Source organism: Coenobita brevimanus, chromosome 88 (genome assembly GCF_032717465.1).
Source record: "Coenobita brevimanus isolate Jiangsu-jjx chromosome 88, ASM3271746v2, whole genome shotgun sequence".
Lineage (NCBI taxonomy): Eukaryota > Metazoa > Arthropoda > Malacostraca > Decapoda > Coenobitidae > Coenobita > Coenobita brevimanus.
Window position 1 is genome coordinate 4,095,005 of NC_137041.1, and position 21,721 is coordinate 4,116,725.

A 21,721-nucleotide genomic window follows, 5' to 3' on the forward strand; every position below is an offset into this window, starting at 1 on the left:
AATCTGAAGCACTATACTCTCTTCACTTTCAGGTGTAAAATTGCCATCTCTTAAACGCTACTCTGAGACGAAAGATTAACACCAGAATAAAATGCTAGTCACGAAGAAGTGCAATGGAATGGGTGTTGAGTAGTAGTGTCTTTTTCTGCCACTGCTACAGGAAATAAGCTGCAAAGGGACGAAAATCTGTGGAAAGCTAAAATGAACGAAGAATAGGCGTATGGAAAAAGGTGAGATTTAATGGAACACATACTGAAGACTGAGTGCACGAAATTTTGCGTGTGTAGCTGACAAGGAAAACACCTACATAATCCCCAGAATACGACACGCAACCATCATTTTACACGTCCAAGTCCCTATTTCAGTGCTAGGCAACGAAGAGACAAAAGAAAAATAAAGATCCTCCCCAAAGGTATCGAGTGCAAGTGAATGACAAGGATAGCACACAAACACCCCCCAGAATCAGACACGCAACCGTCAACTTAGAAATCCAGGTCACTAATTCAATTCCAGGTAACGAAAAGGATGGAGTAACGATAACCCTGCCTACTGTAGAGGTGTCAAGCCTTGAATCTCTCCCTTCGAAGGATGGGTTAAAAAAAATAAAATAAACCAATAAATAAAAACTAAAGATAAAACTGTCTGCTAGTGAGGGCTGCTGTGAAAGTGATAAGTATGGATCCAGTGAATAGGAGAGAGAGAGAGAGAGAGAGAGAGAGAGAGAGAGAGAGAGAGAGAGAGAGAGAGAGAGAGAGAGAGTTATGAGGCTTGTTTCTGCTCTGTGTCAGGTTGTGAAACAGTTACACAGTGGATGCCTGAGAAATGGATCACTATTTTTTCTCTTCACTGAATGCTCCTCCTCCTCTGTGTCATTATCATCACCATCAAAATCATCACCATCATCATCATCATCACTGCTCTTCCTTTTTTTATTTTTCCTCCTCCTCATCATCATCATCGTCATTCACCTCTTCTTCCTCATCATCATCAGCACCATCATCATCATCACCATCAGCACCATCATCATCGTGTGTTCCTCCATCTCCTCTCCTCTTCCTCTCCCCCTTGCTCTTCCATTATCATCATCATCATACGCTCCTGCTTCCCCTCCCCCCCTCCTCCTCCTCCTCTTCCCCCTGCTCTTCCATCATCATCATTATCATCATTATCATCATCACCCCCTCCACAACAAAGAGTTATCTCAAGAACTGCATAGATAACGGCACAATTAGTGGTAAATCAATGGGAGAAAAAAAGGGGTGAGTGGGTTCTTTGGAGAGAGAGAGAGAGAGAGAGAGAGAGAGAGAGAGAGAGAGAGAGAGAGAGAGTTACGTATTCGCCTATCTGAGGGTTTAACAAGATGACGTCATACACTACATATTGCCATCTCTAATATTCTCTTTCTCTCTCTCTCTCTCTTAGCATTACAAAAAGACCTCTCGCATTACATGAGTCAGAAACGTATGTTAATTACCTAAATATCAGGTAATTTGCTTTTTACTTTTAAATTTCAGTGTTAATATTGCCAGACGATTTAGCCCTCAACGCGATTCCTTCTTTTATTTATTCTTACCATGATGATGATGATGATGATGATGATGATGATGATGATGATGATGATGAGGAGGAGGAGGATGAGGAGGAGGGGGATAAGCAGTGATGATGATGATGATGATGATGATGATGATAATAATAATGAAGACGACAGTAACGATAATAATAACCGCTTAATCCAACTTTTCCTATTTCCTTCTGCCAACAAGACCACATTAATCCAGGCAAATCCTCGTACTGAAGGAGTGAACCAACAAATCGACAAAATGGCTATCCTCACGTCCGCAACGGCCTTCCTGTACCTACTCTGCGTGGGGGGTGGGGTAGTGGTTGAATGCGCCGATGGGGACGTGGACCTAGGAGACTCCCTCGGCCTCTATCGCGCTTCCTTCATGTTGGCTGACTACTTGCTATTTTATGGGGATCGTACTGTGTGTTTCCTCAGGCCGGGTGAGTACTGGGGGGGGGGTGGATGGATGGATAGATAGACAGATAGATAGACAGACAGAAAGATAGATAGATAGATGGATGGATGGATGGATGGATGGATCAGTGGATGGATGGACAGATAAACATAGAAAGATAGACAGATGGATGGATCAGTGAATGGATGGACAGATGAACATAGATAGATAGATGGGTGGATGGATGGACTGACGGATGGATGGATGGATGGATGGATGGATGGATGGATAGATGAACATGGATGGATGGATGGATGGATGGATGGATGGAAAGATGGATGGATGGATGGATAGATGGACAGATGAACATGGATGGATGGATGGATGGATGGATGGATGGACAGATGGACATAAATAGACAGATGAGTGGATGGATGGATGGATGGATGGAATAACGAAGGATTAGCACCAAGCCATAACACGGCGCGGTAGGAGTAGAGAGAAATAAAGACCTGAAGAAATAAGCAAATATCAAGAAGAGAGGTAGGACAGAAGAACAGACGAAGACAGTAAAGAGAGAGAGAGAGAGAGAGAGAGAGAGAGAGAGAGAGAGAGAGAGAGAGAGAGAGGCAAGAATGGAAGATGCTTTAATAGTTGATAAAGCACCTTTTTGAATTACTATTAACACTTCCAAGAACACACACACACACACACACACACACACACACACACCGGAACCTTCCTAAATTAGTGCCACATAAACATTCCAAAGAACTTACGCATTAGCTTCACACACACACACACACACACACACACACACACACACACACACACACACACACACACACACATTCCCCTCATCGTACAGTGCATAATACATCAATACAGCTTGCCCAAAACAACACAGTTCCCCTAAATTCGTCCTCTAAACCTCAGGGATACGATCTATAATTCAGGCTATGGGCATCCTGATTATAGCAATTGTGGATATGGGAAGTATTTGTGTATGATAGAAGAGGGGAGAGGAAGGTGGGAAGGATGGAGGGGAGAGGAAGGTGGGAAGGATGGAGGGGAGAGGAAGGTGGGAAGGATGGAGGGGAGAGGAAGGTGGGAAGGATAAGGGAATGAGGGGAGAGGAAGGTGGGAAGGATGGAGGGAAGAGGGGACAGGAAGGTGGGAAGGATGGAGGGAAGAGGGGAGAGGAAGGTGAGAGGAGGGTGGGAAGGACTGGGGGAAATAGGGAAGAGGAGGGTGGGAGGGATGGAGGGAAAGAGGTGAGGAGGAAGGTGGGAAGGAGGGAAGGGGAAGGTGAGAAGGATGAAGGGAAAGAGGGAAGAGGAAGGTGGAAGGGATGGGGGAAAAAGAGAAGAAGGTGGGAAGGACGGAGGGAAAGAGGGAAGAGGAAGGTGGGAGGGAGAGTGGACTGCTGAGAGAAAGGATAGAGGAGAAGGAGGAGGGAAAGAGGGGAGAGAGTGTGCAGGTGAGTGGGGAGGAAGGTTAGAAGTGGAAGAAGAGAAAATTAGAAAGTATGGAGGGAAAGACAGCGAAGGATGGAAGAAATGAGGGGGGGGAGGAGAATGGAGAGGTGAAATGGGTAAGGGAGGGGCTGAAGGGAGAGGGAGGCAGGAAGCAGGGAGAGGGTGAGGAAGTGAAATGAGAGGAGGAAAGATGAGTGGAGGGGAAGGGAGAAAGGTGAGGTGGCGTCACACACACACACACACACACACACACACACACACACACACACACACACACACACACACACACACACAATCAGTTATTTTTTTTTCTCTCTCTCTAATCGGTCCCATTCTCCATTCCCTCCACTTGAATAGCAAATTAGATTAGCGACAGGCCAGAATGAATCAATACAACTGAACTGACGTAAGCGTATGATGAATGTATGGATGAATGGATGTATGGCTCAATTCACTGGGTTATTTGATGGTAATTCTTGTATTTTTATGCCATACATTTCCTTTTCTTGGATTCTGTTCATCCCCAACGTTGTCTATCTATTTATCTATCTATTTATCACCATTATCACCCCCACCACCATAACCACCATTATCACGATCATTATCATCTTACTCATCACCATCTGTATCCATCATCATCATCGTCATCATCACTAACATCATCATCGTTAATCTCACATCGTCATTTCTCTCACTAGACCCGCGTGATGCCTGGACGGAACAAACGGTGGTAAGGACTTCCCTGTTCCGTCACGCCTACCTACAGGTGCTCACTCCGCCGCAACTCAACCACATCTTCCACTTGAACCTCGACGGCGGCACGGGTCATGGTTTAGGCGCAGGAGACAGTGGAAGTAACAGTAACAATAGCAGCAGTGACAGCGTACCGTGTGGAGAGGGAATCTTTGTGTTTCACCTTAGGACGCAAGACGATGCTCATATTTTCGCCAAGGTGAGGAGACTGGCTTGTACTCCTTCTGTCTAGTGCTTGACCCTTCATTGCCTCATCAGGAGCAAAGAGGCTATGGGCTATGCTGCTCAGTCCAGACATATAAGGCGTTAGTGACCAGCTATTTTCCCTCGGCTAGCACTGTGCGAGTAGGCTAATAAACCCCAACCTCTTCTTGGATATCAACCCTTAGGGGGAAAGTTCAGCTGAAGCACCTAAACTCACTGCACCACTAGGAATCCATGGTAACCACTCGACGTAACATAAGGTATCTTGAGTCATAGGAAGCAATCTGGCAAATCACTCAGTGGACAGTCACTTAAAGAAGCACTACCATACGACGCATGAGTGAGTGGAAGATGAGCGCCCTCGCCTACCACATGTACAAAATAAACCATTGATGAAGAGGTGTTACGAAAATTCCTTTCAGCCAAATAGAATACAGCCCCTGATCGCTGTCTTTCTACTGACCCAGGTATTCCCCGCAGCAGCCCCTGACGTCCGGTGGCTCCTAGTGACACCAGCCTCACTCCTCTCCACCCGTCTCTCATCCATCTACCTACCGCTTCAAAATAGGGTAAGGTATCTGCGTGGTTTCAATATACACACCAAGCCTCTCTCACCTTAGGAATATTAGCCAGCGGAAAAAAGGGAGAAAAAAAAAAAAAAAGAGGTGAAGTGAACTTTTGTCCCCATTCTTAGGTGGGAAAACAGGTTGGGATGATGATGATGATGATAAATTGTTCATACCAGTATGTAAGTAATTATGTATGGCGTCACTCCTCGTTCGTGTTTTATTCAGAACAGGATGCCAGCGTAATGTACACCCTATCTTCCATGTATGGAAGAGTAACTATCTGTTAAAATCCTGGGGCCGCATGACCTATAGTCTCCAAGGATGAAGATGTGAATAGTTTGTTTGTATTCATATCTGTCTTCGCTAATACGGCTAGCAAACACTTAGCAATCAAATAAGAGGGATTATTGAAGTAAGGAAAATACGAAAGCCGATAAGATCATTGTTAACTATTGCGAAGCCTTGCCTATAGTAAGAAGTGGTCATTGTATAAGATCCCAGGCCATTACGTGTTATGACAGCCATCACCTGCACTATCTAACACAAGGGGGTCCCGGATCCCTGCGCGGTGTATGTACTCGTACTGTACTGTACCTGTAGGACGAACCCGCAGTATCAGTTGCTTACATGTGGTCGACAGGTTTACTCGGCCACTGACCGAAGTTAAGTAATAACAAGAACAACAACTACAGCTAACGGCCATCATCCATGATGTCTTCCTTAATAAGCTATTTCCAGTTACCGCCAGACGATTTTAATTAGTTTCACTTTTTTATCTATCTATCTACATACCTTATCTGCTTCCCCCAAGGAAAGGGAGGTAGCCGAGACAGGACGACACACTCCCCATTTACTCATCCATTCAAACACATTCATTCGCATCTTAGCCCCAAAGGGGAGAAGGGACAGATCCTCACCGCACCACACCACACAAGGGTCAACTGCGCAATGCAATCAGTGACATCCGCAGCAGGGCCCGACAGCTGAGCTGGTTTACCCTTGCCACATCATAACACACCCATCCCCTTAACTGCACTTGACCTGACTAGCTGATCAGACCAAATGCGGGAGAATATCCCCTCAGGGCTGCGTCATCACTTATTCACTCACAATTTCTCTCCATTTATTTCTGTCACGCACAGCCACTCTTCCTTGTTCAACAGACATCCCTCTCGCATCCAGCGCTCTCTTCATTGGATATCCCCTCACATTAGCGTCCCAGCTAATTAGTCTGTCTTTGCTTATACTATATTTACAGCTGACGGTCGCCGCGTACTCTGAGGACAGCCACAGTATACCTCTAGTCCAGCCCTACCAAGTAACTCCACGGCACAAACTCATCCTCCAGCTCTCCGGTGCCTGGCAGCTCACCTCATCCTCGCACATACGACGGTGGGAAGCTGACGACATAAATGAACAGCCGAAGGAGCTCAACTGGGACGACTTCAAGACTAGGTTGGATTCATCTCAGAACGTTCTGCAAAGAGACTTAAAATACGGGCACATGGAGTTGCTGGAGGGCGACCCAATCCTCAGACGGGAAGACCTGTCCGGGGTCAATCTTCGCTGTACCACAATTCAGGTTAGTTACGTGGCAAGGTTATGTCTGCTTCCTTCTACAGTTAGGTTATGTCTCGCTCCGTGCAGTTAGGTTATGACTGTTTCTTTCGGCAGTTAGGGTATGTCTCGCTCCGTGCTGTTAGGTTCTGTCTGGTTCTGTCTGGGTGTGAGGGATGAAGCGATCGGGGTAAACTATAGATCAATCAGCGAGGAATTAGTGTGATTTCAAGCGGGTTTTGGTGCGAGACGATATACGTGGAAAGTTGAGTGAATGGGTTTGCTTTCTCCTGTTTGCGGGTGCTAAAACGGGTACACACACACACACACACACACACACACACACACACACACACACACACACACACACACACACACACACACACACTTTATGGAGAGAGAGAGAGAGAGAGAGAGAGAGAGAGAGAGAGAGAGAGAGAGAGAGAGAGAGAGAGAGAGAGAGAATACAGTACCATTCTAAAAAAAAACATTCTAACACATTCAAAATACAATCCCACCCTCCCCCATCTTCCCAATACACTTAGCCTGTCACGCCACATCAATAAACTCAAAGGCAATAAAACTACACCTCGATACACCTTTCTCACACTTTCCCACGCTCATACTTAATCGAACAGCTCAAAAGTCGGGATAATATTGTTGCGTTGGCTGAAGTCAAACAAGGCGCTCTTTATGTGCCTTTCTCCTCGCCCTTCCAACTCAGATGATTATTTTTGCCTTTCGAGATATGGTACATTCTGGGGCCACGATAAAAGGATACTGCCGTGTTAGATGGGATCAAACAGGGTACTTATTATTATTATTATTATTTTGTTCGTAGTACTATATCCCCCATATGATTATTTTTGGCTTTCGGAACATAGATCATTTTTCTGGCTGTGCTCATATACCGTGGCGTGTATGCGTTGGCCACCACCACCAAAAAAAAAAAAAAAAAAAAAAAAAAAAAAAATGGTGGTGACAAATAGAAGCCTTGTAGCAAAGGCTCCAACATTTGTCCAATGGTTCCCTACTGGCCTATTCCACAGCTTCCCTGATCCATTATTTCTATGACTAACTTCTATAAAACTGAAGGGTAGCTCTGTTGGTGCTAGTCTCTTGCACTTAGTTTTAGCACATAAGGCTAAAATTATCTATCTGACGTATACACAGAAAGATAGACGTGTGTGTGTGTGTGTGTGTGTGTGTGTGTGTGTGTGTGTGTGTATGATCCCCTAGAGAGTCAGATTGTGATACTGTATACCTGACTGCAAAATACGCATAAGCTTGTACAACACTCAGAACGGAATACTTGCCTTTAAGTAAGTCCCAGGTGTATGGCATGGTTGGTGATTGGCCAGAAGGTCTGAAATCTGAATAAGGCCAGGGCGCTGCACAAACACTCCCTTAAAAACACAGGCTCGTCCGAGGGTATAGCAAGAAACCAAACCTGAAAAGACAGATCAGGCATTCCATTACTCTCTTCTGATAAATTACGTTGTTTTGGCATTGTGCCTTTTGGAATGTGGACCAATACCGCAAACAAAGCCCCAGAATTTTTGTATACCAGCGCTATTGACGTCAGGCTAATGTCTCCCCAATCCTCCCTCCCAACAGTCACCCCCACGCACGATACTGACGCCTACGGAACGAGGCAACGTGGAAGTGAAAGGCATCCTGGGCAGTGCCTTCAAGCATTTGATGGAGATGGCTAACTTTACGTAAGATTAAATTCTACTGTTGTGTGGCCGCGCGTTTGTGAACCTTTTTGTTTTGCTACATCCAGATGAAAGGTCATCTTGTAATGATGGGGATAATGAAGGCGGCTATACACTCGTATTAGCTCTCCGCTTAAACGTCTCCCAAGCTGAGTAAAATCACCTGGTGGTGGAATGGACAGAATAAAAAAAAAAAAAAAATGGTACTGCTGTTTTGCTTTGTCATGATAAAGTTTTGTGTTTTCGTTTTCTTTTACTGAGGCCTGAGTTAAGAACAAACGTAAATTTCGTGTCAACAATTCTTGGTGTTGAAACATGGCTATACCAATATCTAGCTGTAAGGAACTTCATAGCTCCATTGATAAATGGGGAGGAAAGATATCTAGATAGAAATGGCACTTCCTTCTTCCTTCCTTTCGTCCTAAAACCAAGCACAATATTATCCTAGCTCATGCTGATATGAGACTTAAAGGCAGGGAAGCCTTAAGTTCGGAGTATCTTAAAAACACGTGCCTGACCAGCAGCATACCATCAGATCCACGTGCAAGGCTACAAAAGACGGGCAATGGGGAGCAGAGGTGGAGGGGCAGTGGACGGGCATGATTGGTGACATCGTGAGGGGGGAGGCTGACATCGCCCTCGCCTCGCTTGATATCACCGAACAGCGCAGCTCGGTCGTTGACTTCCTCATGGTCATTGTCAGAACTGAGTGAGTTCATTTCTATCTAGCTATTGTAAGACGCCTTAATCCCACAAGGGGTGGCCACAAACTGCCTCCACGTCGCTGTCCTCTGCCATTTGTCTGCCTTCCCCCTCAGACACCCTTCTCTCATATATCTCTCCACTCCTCCCTTTATCTTATTCTTGGTCTCCCCTTCTTCCTTTTCCCCTCCACCTCACGTGCATTCTTCTGGTCAGTCTCATTCTCCATCCTCTCCACATGGTCAAACCATCTCAGATTATTTCTCGTAACACTTTCAATCACATCTATCTACATCATCATCACAATACTCCTTTACTTCCTCATTTGTCTGTCTCTCTATGTACTTCACCTACTTTATTTTTTCTTTTGTCTTATATAATGCAATACGAGATGTATGATATTAATTTGCAAACAAACTTATGCTACATAGTATACTGAAGTCCCCTGCTGTTCTTAGGATGTATTGTGCAGAAAAAGGAAAAAAAGTGCAAAATCTTTCCATGGTCTCTTGTCCCCCCTCCCCCCCCCAAAAAAAAAAAATTGTTACAAGACACACACATTTATGGCTAAAGGCATATCATGAAGTGCCTCTATTGACGATCCTAAGTGGCAAATCTTCACCCCTGACTCTGCGGTGTGTGAGTGCATGACTCTGATGATGATGATGATGATGATAATGAATGTGACAACGCCAACATTAACGATGATGATGATGACAATAACAAAGATTAAAATGACAACAATGATGCCGACAGTAACAATAATTATGATACCAATGATGACAATAGGAATAACTTCTCATTCCATTCCTGCTCCCACAGTTACAGACTAGTTATGAAGCGTCCAACAAACGATGACCGTAAGTGGCGCACCTTCACTTCCGAGTTCGATCGGGGTGTGTGGGAGGTTCTGGCTCTGACGGTGTTGGTTTTAATAGCTTCCCTCTGCCTGGCCACACTCTCCCCCCACGAGGACACCCTGACACTCAGCGAATCGGTCACCATTGTGTTGGGAGGACTTTGTGGTCAAGGTGACTATACTCTTTTGGCTCAAACTTGGTATAAAACTAATATATGTTTCTTTAATGTTGGGCTATAACAATGGATTAATGCTAAAATATGATGCTTGTCACGAGGAATTTCTATATAAAGGGTGTAGAGCCATTATTATCTTGTTCTATCACTGAGCTGTTAGAAAAACCCCGTACGCTGAAGGGCAATTATCTCTGCCTAGTTAAGGTAAACGAACTACACCTATCCAGAGATAATTTGTCATTTACGTAAAAATAAGATAAAAGTGGTAGCTGCTCATAGAAGTGGTGCAGTGATTATCTCCGTAACCCAGGTTTTTGAGCCTGTGAACAATTATTCACCAAATACCCTGTGATACAATGCCACTGGATCATCCAGGTTACCGCAGCCACCTGCCCTTGGTGTTATCCTAGGTATTCATTTTATGTGTCAACCTACAAAGGGTGGAAGGACGGCTGAATCAAGTGGCACCAGCTACTTAAACAAGATTTCAAACCCTAGTGCTGTAAGGCATGCAGCTCAGAAGCTAGACAGAAATGGTCGACCGTGGGGGGGGGGGGGTTGTGGCTGCAACGGTTAACACAAACAGGTAGCAATAAGAATTTGGGGTTGATTCCCAGGCTTGTCAGACCATTAGCCAAAGTTTGTTTCCTCCTAATCCCTGTCCATTATGCTGTAAAACTGTGGAACTTGGATGCAAGTCAATAGGTGTTGGCCAGAACCTTGGAGATGACTAAAACACTGCTTACAAATTATACGAGTAAAATTATATATAAGAAGATGAAGATGCCTTGGTGGTAAAGTTGACATAGATCTCAAGTTAGAGGAAAGTGTGTGTTAACACATCAGGGATTGAATCCAAAAGGTGGCCTCTGCATTTTCTGTCATTCAAATGCTGCCAGAGACATTGGGTGGTCTTATGCAGCTCAAATGATCTGGACTATGGTAACCCAGGCTCAGACACTCCTATAACATGGGCCCTCTGGGGTCCCTGAAGGAATAATACAGGACTGACTGTATATTTATATTTAGATGAGGACAAAATCCTGCATGTGTATCTGCATTGTCATTCCTGCACTGGTCTTCCCTGGCAGGCTGCACCTATGAGTTCCAAGCAATGGGAAGCCGTTTGGTGTTCCTGACAGTGATGGTGCTGCAGGTGCTAGTGCTGGCGCACTACACCAGCCAGCTTGTGTCTGCCATGGCTGTGGGGCCACCACTGCCTCAAATCTCCACCATCAGTGACGTCAAGAGGCACCCCACACTCAAGATGGGCTTCATTAAAGGCTCTTCTGTCACTGAGTACTTTAAGGTAGGGAGTACGGTACAGTAATCAAAAGACCTCCCCTTCACTGAGTACTTTATGAACCCAGTGCCAATAGGTATCTCAACGTATGTATTGTAATTTGCCCCTGACATGAGCATGGCACTCTACCATTCAAGTTGTTGCTGTCCATTAAGGGTCCTGATGAGCAACTGAACCACAGGACCGAGAAATGTGCACCTCAAGGTTGGAAGTAAAAATAGCCTACTTTGACAAGAAAAGCGAAGGCATAAATGATTCTTTAGTTTGGGAATGAGTATACGGGGCCTACACTGCAGAAAGTATTGAGGTACTTGGTACCACTGACTCCTTGAAGGTGTAACTCGACAGGAAGACTAATAATAACATAAGCACCCCTCTAACTAAAATTCAGGTGGGTCCCATTATGAGTGGGATATGTCAATGGAGGACTGCTCAGATAACAGAAACTTGTATCAATCTCTATCCATTGCCAGACACCTTAATCCTGTAAGGGGTGGCCATAAACAAATCGCCATTTCCCTCGCCATTTCATTGCCCTGCTCCCAGCTCAAATCCCCCTCTCTCATAGATATATTTTTTGTATGTGTCTGACTCTGGGCATAGGCTTTATGGCCTGCTCCCAAGGCCCAGTAGTCCTCCTACATTCCATACACCTCTACATGCCACCACTTCGGCCCTAACACCCACCGTCCATATTGAATACATGCTAGGGCTGTCTCATACAGGACTGGTGTATTGGTATTAGTGAGGGTATTTTTACGACATGTCGGCAGGTCTTCTGGTAGATCAGTAGAGCCTGATTTAATGAAATTCAAATCCTTAAACTGTTCCCTGCCCCAGCAGGGATTTGAACCTGGGTCCGGCAGGATTGCAGGCCACCTCTCTACCGATTGAGCCACCGCCAATATACCTCTCCACTCCATCCCTCCATCTCATCCTTGGCCTCCCCCTCCCTCTCCCCCCCCTCCACTTCACTCACATACACTCTTCTCATCAGTCTCTCACTCTCCATCCTCTCCACATGGCCAAACCAACTCAGTGTGTTTCTCCTAACGCTTCCTATCACATCCACATCCACACCACAATGCTCTTTCATTTCCACATTTGTCAGTCTGTCTCTCCATGTGACTCCACAGGCTCCTCTCAAATAACTCATTTCAATTGCTTTCACTCTTGACTTCTGTCCCTCCAACAAGATGCAAACTTCACTTCCATACATTAGGAGTTGGTATCATAATTCTATTATGTAGGAACTTTTTCACTTCCATGCTCACTTCCCCGTTTCTTATCACTGCTTTTGAGGAATCAGCAACCTTTCTTCCTTGTTGTACCTGTTCAAGCACTTCACCCTCTAAACTTCCATCCTTACCCATCACATTACCCAAGTACTTCAACACACTCACATTTTCCATTTCCTCCTCATCCAACCTCACTGTACATTCACTGACTTTACTGACAGATTGGTGGGCTACAGTCAGGTCATAAAGGCAGTTTCTACTACATCCCGATGTTCTGTTGAGTATGACCCTTAATGGTCCATGCTATAGTCAGGTATTCACGTGTACTGGTGGGTGAACAGGAACACGTGGAGTTCCTGCAGGGGGGAGTAATACTTAAAAAAGCACCTATGTCACTGAATACTTCATGAGAGAATAGCTAAGTGCTCCCCCTGTCACTGGGTAATTTGAGGTAAGATATAATCAAGGGCAGTCACCATGTACTTTACAGACTCAAAGATGAGAGACCCCCTAGATCACTGGGTACACTGATGAGGCATAACTGGGAGGTTTGTATGTCACTGAATACTTAAAGGAGGAATAACTGAGAGCCACTGTGTTGCTGACTAAGCTACTGGAATAATTTAGGACTCCTCTATCACTGGTAACATGGGACAACAAAAATTCCTCTCTCAATCAATACTTCAAGGTAGTGAATAATTCAGGGTTCTTACATAAGCTCACTCTTCTCCTATCTGGGGTCTCTCTCTCTCTCTCTCTCTCTCTCTCTCTCTCTCTCACTACCAATCTCACTTGTCCAGACATTAACTTGTCCACATCCACTAACTTCCCATTCTATCCACTACCCACACTATCCCTTGTACAGTATATACCCTTACACTCGTACATACAGTACCTGTTACACTCACCACTCATGCTTATTTTAACCCTTTACCCTGACTTCTTTCCTTCCATTCATCCTCACTTATTCTCCCACTCACCACTAACTCTCCCATTCACACTAATCTTCGCAAATGCCACTTGCATACTCACCAATATCACTTATCATTCACTCTTCTCCAAACCTTAATACCTTACAAACATACCAATACATCTCACTACTACCACCTCCACCTGCTCTTCTACTCCCATTCCCATCTCACATAACCATTCATTCTAAGCACAGAGACTGTTAAATGTGACTCATCAGTAGACATCCACTCCAACCTCCACTTCCTCTAACACTAAACCTCCCACTCCACCATTCACAGAATCCTGGAATGCAGGCCACCAAGAAATCTGGTGGACTATTGACAAGCAGCAAGGAAGGTATGACAAGGGTTGTACATTAGTCTTTTGTCTCTCTCTGTTACAATTATCGCTTCCACTTACATCACTCACTCCCACTAACCCTCATACATACCATTCAAACTGTATTTGCCATTCTTTCATCACTCAGACTTATCCCAAGCCTCACTCTCATATGAACTCTCACTATTTCCCAATGCCACTAACTCTCCTACTCTCATTGCCACTAGCTCTCCTACTCCCCTACCCTCAGACATCTCAGAACAGAGACCATCAAGAGATTTGGCGGACCATGAAGAAAGACAACCTGGTGGGAAGCCGGGAGGAGGGCATGATGAGGGTCCTACAACAACCCTATGTCTTCCTGGCAGCTGGGCACTACCTGAACAAGAACTATGGGAGGGACTGTCGCTACTTTATCCTCCCTACACCTAACTTTCAATCTATGAGTGCCTTTGCCATCAAGAAAGGATCTCCATATATCCCTGTGTTAAATAAAATGTAAGTCTAACAGAAAGAGAACACGTATAAAAATTATTGCTTTCAGTTTCACAAATGTCACACTTCTAGCTGTCTTATGCATAATTTTCCATCTAGGAGTCCCATTGGCATCAGGAAGGGATCTTTGTTTACCCAGTGTTAAATATATACATATGTAGTTAATGTTCTTTTAAAAGTGGGACAATATGACACAGAGGTCTGAGTATGAAGGCTGCAAACGGACTGCATGAGAGTGTGTTAATGCTCGCATTAATGTATGGGTATGAAACTTTGGTATGGCAAGAAAACTGTTGTAGAACGTAAAAATGGGAGAAATGGAGTTCCCCCGAGCTAAGCCCTGTATTGGACTATATAGCCCCGCTAGGGTTACAGGAGGGAGCTACCCCTCCCGGCACGGCAGCCCGGGCGTGGTTCGAACTTGCAATCCCCCGATCACAAGTCCAGCGCACTACCACTGTGCTACCGCGCCCCCCATTGTAGAATGTAAGTGAAGTGTGAAAAGTAGACAGGAAAAACAGTACTGAGAGGATTATTGGAGATACCTTCTAACCGTTTTGCTAGGAATGGTCTCTCCTGAGCCAAGGAAAACCATCAGGGCAAAGCCACAAAAAATGAAGATGTTTTACTGAAGGGGATAACAGCTGTAGTCTTCAAACTAAGATGACAAGGTTTTACGCACAACTCCATTTTCCAATGATCATACATGGGCAATGTAAAAATCAAACATGCATAGTTAACATGACATGTTTCAGACTGCATTCAGCAGCAAGGCTGAGGAGGTGGCGGTCAAGCGGTTAGCAAAACAACAGATTGTCCAAAAGGATGCAAGTTCGGTTTCATGCTGAGCCAGAGAACAGTTTGATGAACGGAATTTTGTTAAAGACAAACTTTACTGATTTTCCACAAGACCTGCTGACATGTCATAAAAAATAATAATAAAAAAAAACACTGTTACTACCATTACTGTCTTGAATGAGTTAGTGTACACATGTATGCAACAGCCTAGGTGTGGTAGGTATTAGCATCAATGGTGATGTGAAGTCTAGTTGAACCTAAGAGGTGCTGTTAGGCCTCATGGAAGACTTGCTAATCTACTGAGGGAAAAAAAAAAAAAAAAATCAAATTGCAGGTTTCAAAAATTTCAGTAGACCCTCTCCATACCACATCAATTGGGGGGAAACCCAATCTAATAAAGCCGATAATCTGGTAAGTCCCATGGTTCCCCACTGAAGTGGGATTTCAAGCACATAATGGAAATTAAATTATCAAAAAAACATACTTGTATTCTAGTACTAAAACAAATACTACAGTATACCTATTTTACAATAACTTTGCCCAAAATTTACCACCATTGTAATCGCACTGCTTCATGACTAGCCCAAGCAAGTGGGAAAAACCACCACCACCACCAGTGTTGGTAACTGTGTTTTGACTCACCATGTGTGGGATGCAGTCTGGTAGGCCTGCATAAATATTCCCCATGTAACGGATAATACTGTATACGTTAAATGCAAAAAAGTGTCCGGCTGGCACAGAGTTGTCTGGTAGGTTCAAGTGGTTTTTCCTTTTTACTGGATGGTAAGCAACGTTGGGTCTGGTTAGTACTTGGATGGGTGACCGCCTGGGAACACCAGATGCTGTTGGCATCCCTACATGTCAAGTGGGGTTGGTGGAGGATTAGTGCCCCTCCCTGTAAAACAATTAACTCTAAGCCCTTGGCCACCCCGTCTGGGATACATGGCGTCTGGCAATGAATGAATGAATGAATGTATCTGATATGCATGACAATTTGTCCAGGGACCCTAAAAGTGTTCATTAAATCTGATACCTGATATCAGGTCTAGCAGGGCACAGTAAAGCGAGGGTTTACTGTATTGTCAGAATATGGGGCTATGCATATACCTTCACCTCTTAGTTTTTATAGCATGGTGGGAAGGCTTTTTTCATATTTCATCTCTTATTATTCAGAATCTTGCGGATGAAGGCAACGGGCCTGATGGAGAAGTGGCATGATGAATGGTCACCTGAACCGGCAACCTGCAATGACCTAGAGTTCTCTCCTATCGAGTTTAGTGTTGTCACGACCCCCATCCTTCTCCTGGGGTTTGCAATGACCTGTGCTGTTTCGTGTCTACTCTGTGAAAAGTTTGTTTGGAAAGGGTATATGAGAGGAAAGAAATCAGCCAAAGATAAAATATCTAAGCATAGTAGAAAACACAGCTTCTCTAAGCATTATTAGAAAACATTGGTTATGATTGTGTTAAAAGAAAACATTGCTGAAGAGCTGACAAAAGAATGTGTCCTTGTTTTACCAGAACACAATTCTAACATCAGTGCAACAAGAAAGCATTATTGAAAACAAGATGAAAGTGGGCCAAATGCTATTACAATACACTCCTTGTAATAGAACAGAAAGGAAGTAGTCATTAAAAATAGACAAAAGCGTGTCTCTGAGTTGCATTAGAACACACACCTTAAATTTCATTATTGTAATGCAAAAAGGATGCATACATGAAAAGAAGTTGAGACAAACACAGCCTGTCAGAGACAGAAATGGAAAGGTCATGAAGAAATAATGCACAGCCTTTCAAATTTTGTTACTTGAACATATATGCTATATTAGTGCAAAGGGTGCACTGATGAAATGAAAGAGGAGGTAAGCACTCAGTCAAAGATAAAAATGTTATGTTTGTGAGGATGTGTCATCTGGATTTTTATAAGAACACAGTACAGTAGTTATATTAAAGAAAAAGATGCACTCACGAAGAGACATGCAGAGGTAAAAGTGCCCTCTCAAAGAATAAGTCTTTAAGTCTCTGAAAAGTAGTGTTCGGGTGTTTTGTTAGGAGAACAGAATAATAATTCTGAGCATTCATGATGAGAAGGCAGAGAAAAATCGGCCAAATAAAGTGGACAGTTACCCGTATTGATGAAGTAAAGTTCGTAAGCCATTTTGGTCAGTGTTTTGGGAGTTATATATAAAACAGACTAATGAAAGCAAACAGGAAGCATTTGAGACAAGATGCAAACATGTCAAGAGTCGTTAGGAAAAAAGTGATCAACTCTGTGCAGAAAACGCATTCAAGAGAAGTCAAAACAGATGAATGTAGACTGCAAATGATAAGTCAAAACAGATGAATGTAGACTGCAAATGATAAGTCAAAACAGATGAATGTAGACTGCAAATGATAAGTCAAAACAGATGAATGTAGACTGCAAATGATAATGCGATTACATTTTGTGAGAATGGCAGTAGTTTGTGACCTACCACTTCAAATGAAGAGCATATAGTCCTTTGCCTTACTGTTTCGAATTTTTAATCTGGGTTATTGTAGAGAGCATAGGGTCAGAAGAAACTGCAGTCAGTTTCTGGATTCAGACCCCAAACTTATGGACTCTATTTGATAGTGTAGGCACACATTCAAAGATTTCAAGGGAGATATTGTATAGATCATGACCATCAGTGCAGAATTAGTAGTGAATTTTCTTTGAGATATGTACAAAAAGTTAAAATGTCAGCAGCCAGCCACACTGTGCATGAACACAATTTTAGACTCGCCTTGCAAGGGAACACAGGAAAGATCACTACAACTGATGGCAATGTTTCTTATGGTAAAAATTAAAAACCACCCTCAGAGGTCACCAGTGTCCTTGAGAAGGTGCTCATCCTCAGTAGCTACAGGCCTAAACAGTGGGGAATTTGCCACAAGCCACCATTCTCCCCATATCCTAAAATTTGCTGTAGATGAAGTATTCATAAGCATCATCCTGTGCTGGAAATACAGGCAACACAAAGTAATGAGATGGGATTCACAGGGGTAGACCCCTTCTGTCTGCCCAAACCATTCACTTATAACTCTATACATGTTCAACAATAAAAAGGTCAGTGGTGGTCTATCCAGTGTACTGCCATAAGACATAATGTCTCACAAAACTGCCAGGAACATCATATCTTTCCATGCAACTGCTGTACAAACTTATCAATCTGTGATTACATGATCCACAATACTTGATGAACCTTGTATCAAGTTCTCCTAAATAAAGTCTAATCAATGTCCATTCCCTAACCTCACCTCCTCCAAAATTTCACCTTGTTACAGGTACCAGCTAGTTTATCAGAAAGTCCAAGTTTTCACTTCCCTCAGTAAAACATTATGAAGAGAATGCTTTTGTCATGAGAGAAACGGATGAGAAGGGCTTCATAGAAAGGCAGACAATGAGGTAAGCTAAAGTTCAAGGAAAAGTTTCTTTCGGCATGTTTTTTTTCCACTGGACCCCTTCTTCCAGCTATACAAGTCAACAGAAAGTATGTAGGGCACCCAGTTTTTATATATAGTATACATATTTTTTGGAGTTTTACGCCATGTCCCCTTTTTCAATAACAGCTAAGGCATTGCTCCTGGGTAGAGGACTTTTTGGTTTGGAGTGTGTAGCACCTTATAACTGGATGACCTTCCTGATGTCTGCCAATGACCTTGGGTGGACTCGAACCACTGACCCTTCGGTCAGAATGCAGCAATCTAACCCACTAAGCCATACACAATGTATATATATATATATATATACAGTAAAACCTCACTATGACAGACTAATTGGGGTCCAAGCCATTCCGAAAAATCGAAATTCCAATAAAAGTGACATCCGGACTTCCCCTTGCTAACCCGAATTTTTTCCGATATATCAGACATTAGTCCGGATCGCATCAACGGTTTTTCAACTGTTTTCACTACCACTGCAGTACTGTACTGTATTATGCAATCACTACAATAATCAAATGGTATAATATATATAATAATCTTGTACTGTACACTGATAAACATGTCTTTTATTTACCTTACTGACTGTGGTGAACATAGCTGAAGTGGTAAGGAAGTCCAGACCGCTTCTGGCTTTGTCGCACTTTTTCCGACATATAAGAATTTAGTCTGGTAGCTCCTCGGTTCTGATAAAAACGAATTCCAGTCTACTGAAGTCCGTTACATCTAGGTCTTACTGTACAAATATATAAAACCCACTGGGAAGCAATCCACGAATGGAACAGTATTCATCCGCTTTTTTTTTCTTTCTTTCTTTTTAAGGTTTGTAAGATAACTCCAAACAGCAAGCAGCCCACACTTTTCTTCTTAGGAATCTGAATGGAAATGAGATGATCTTCCTCCACTGGGTTCACCCTAGTGTGGTGATGTTGGCACACTCAATATACTAGAATGAGGTTCAGGAAAGGTCAGTTACCAAGCATGGTGTAAAGATCTTGTTATTTGCACACTAACAAAACAATTTTCAATGGGGTTTCCAAAATACTGGGAGACATTCACAATAAATTTCACAAGTACAGCTAAATTGTGGCATCTTGCATGCAGACTTTGGCTGAATGTGAATTAATTCCCTCATTTCCACAGTAAGTGTATGCAAACTCCTACACTGCATGGAAGGGTGAGAGAGATTCCTTGTTGAACCCTCATTCTCATTTAGATTCGTATCTCAAAGAAATCAAGAAGTCCTGCCCTTGATATAAAGTATACAGTTTTATTAATGACTTCTGTAGGTCTACAGCAGCAGCTGAAGTGACAGACAAGAGTTGTGCACAACTTCACATCTCAAAGATGTGGCTGGAGGTGTTTAAAACATCTAATGCCACCACAGTCATAGTGTCTACATCTAATGCCACCACAGTCACAGAACAGCACCTACCCTTAAACATTCTGGATTACTGATGCCTGTACCCTTAAACATTTTGGATTACTGATACCTATCTTTGGGTCCCAACCCCTTGTATAAGACACTGGAAACCTCATTCTCATTCAGTAACCATTACATTATTTGAATCTAATTTGTGATGAGAAGGGGTAGACTGAGATGGTTTGAACATGTGGAGAGAATAGAGGATGACAAATGGGTGTGGACAGTGGGAGGTGTGAACACTGAAGGTTGAGTTGCTATAGACAGATAAAAAAAAGACATGGTAAAATGTCATAGAATGTGACCTCAGGAATAAGAGACTGAATAGAGAAGCTGCTTGAGACTGAGCAGTGGTGAGAGTTGCCATTAGGTGACCAAGGCTGACACATGCAAGTATGTTGAAGTTTTTATGACCGAAACGAGCGACACGAAATGAGTCTAAACAATATTTACTCTCAGACCTTGTCACTCAAACATTCACATAACTCTGAAACATTCAGTAAAGATCCTGTTCACTATCAGTAAGCAGATCATCAATATCTGCATACACACTGCAACCATACAGTACTTCCTCTTGGAACCACAGAAAAAGACACACATCGATACATTTCATGTAAGACAAACTGAACTTCACATGGAAAAATTTGTTATGGAACCTATCCGTCCAAAACTTTGACAACTATACCCCATCCAAACCCACCCTCCAATCAACTTTTCAGACAAGAGTTGCCACTATAGTAGGACTCGCCTATGTTTGCGGCTGTGGTGTGGCCCGCACCTGTGTACAGTGTTGCCACGTTTTCTATACCGTTATCTCTCTCTCTCTCTCTCTCTCTCTCCTGGCGGGAAATGTGAGCCACCCTGAGTACTTTTGATTCTTTTATAAGTTATTTATAATTGTGCTTTCATTTGTTAATTTGGTTTTGTTATATTTAGTGATGCCGACAATGCATTCAATGCATGCCCCTCTCTCTCTCTCTCTCTCGCACCGACTGGGTGTGGAAGTGTTGCCGCTCGCGAGTGAATAATGTTTTTTTTTTTTTTTTTTTACTTCAGTATTGGCATATGCCTACTATTTTGTCCTACATATTAGCTTATGATTATAAATGTGATTATTCCTCGTCCTTAAAATTATGGTAAAAGCTGGTAAATGTGAGCATTTTTCCCTAGCAACACCTGTACAAGCTATGCTTGGGTCCACGGAGGTACGTACTTTACCTTAGGCCAGAGTGGGTGTGTAAGTGTTGCCACTCACAAGAATTACATGAATTATTTCTTTTACTTTGGATATTGGCATATTTCTTCTTTCTTCAGGCTCATTATCTTATATCTATAACTGTGATATTATTACCCACCCTAAAACTACGCTAAAAACCATTAAAAGTGACTACAATTTCTTTTAGCAACACTGTACAATATGTATGCCATGTTTCTGTGTTACTGTATAAATATTTTATGCATAATAAGATTACTGTTGATTCATCCATCAAAATACACAAGTGTAGGTTTTATTCATCTGAATTTATCGAATTTGTGATGCCTTGTACATAAATAGCTTCCGTTTCACATCGCAAGTTGGGGAAACGTGGCACCATTGTACACAGGTGCGGGCCACACCACAGCCGCAAACGTGCGCGAGTCCTACTATAGAGCTTGACATTTATACCCCATCTGAACTTACTCCTCAACCAACTTTTATATTGTATCAAAGATTTAGCACACTTTAAACTGTACTTTAT

The 21,721-nt window shown here is 43.1% G+C and overlaps 1 protein-coding gene across 1 annotated transcript; it reads left to right on the forward strand.

Moving 5' to 3' along the window:
• The first annotated feature begins 1,820 nt into the window (after positions 1-1,820).
• LOC145411162 (putative glutamate receptor) lies at positions 1,821-20,017 on the forward strand. Its single transcript, XM_080281217.1, has 11 exons — positions 1,821-2,004; positions 4,135-4,388; positions 4,861-4,962; positions 6,221-6,544; positions 8,137-8,240; positions 8,773-8,946; positions 9,762-9,970; positions 11,066-11,283; positions 14,056-14,303; positions 16,272-16,406; positions 19,849-20,017. Exons 1-11 carry the CDS (start codon positions 1,821-1,823, stop codon positions 20,015-20,017), a joined length of 2,121 nt encoding a protein of 706 aa, XP_080137343.1.
• Positions 20,018-21,721: the final 1,704 nt, after the last annotated feature.

Coding starts and splice junctions, on each gene's coding strand:
- LOC145411162 (XM_080281217.1), top strand. CDS start 1,821: ATGGCTATCCTCACGTCCGCAACGGCCTTCCTGTACCTACTCTGCGTG. Junction 4,389..4,860: donor ATGCTCATATTTTCGCCAAG/GTGAGGAGACTG, acceptor CTACTGACCCAG/GTATTCCCCGCAGCAGCCCC. Junction 16,407..19,848: donor ACCCCCATCCTTCTCCTGGG/GTTTGCAATGAC, acceptor TGACTTCTGTAG/GTCTACAGCAGCAGCTGAAG.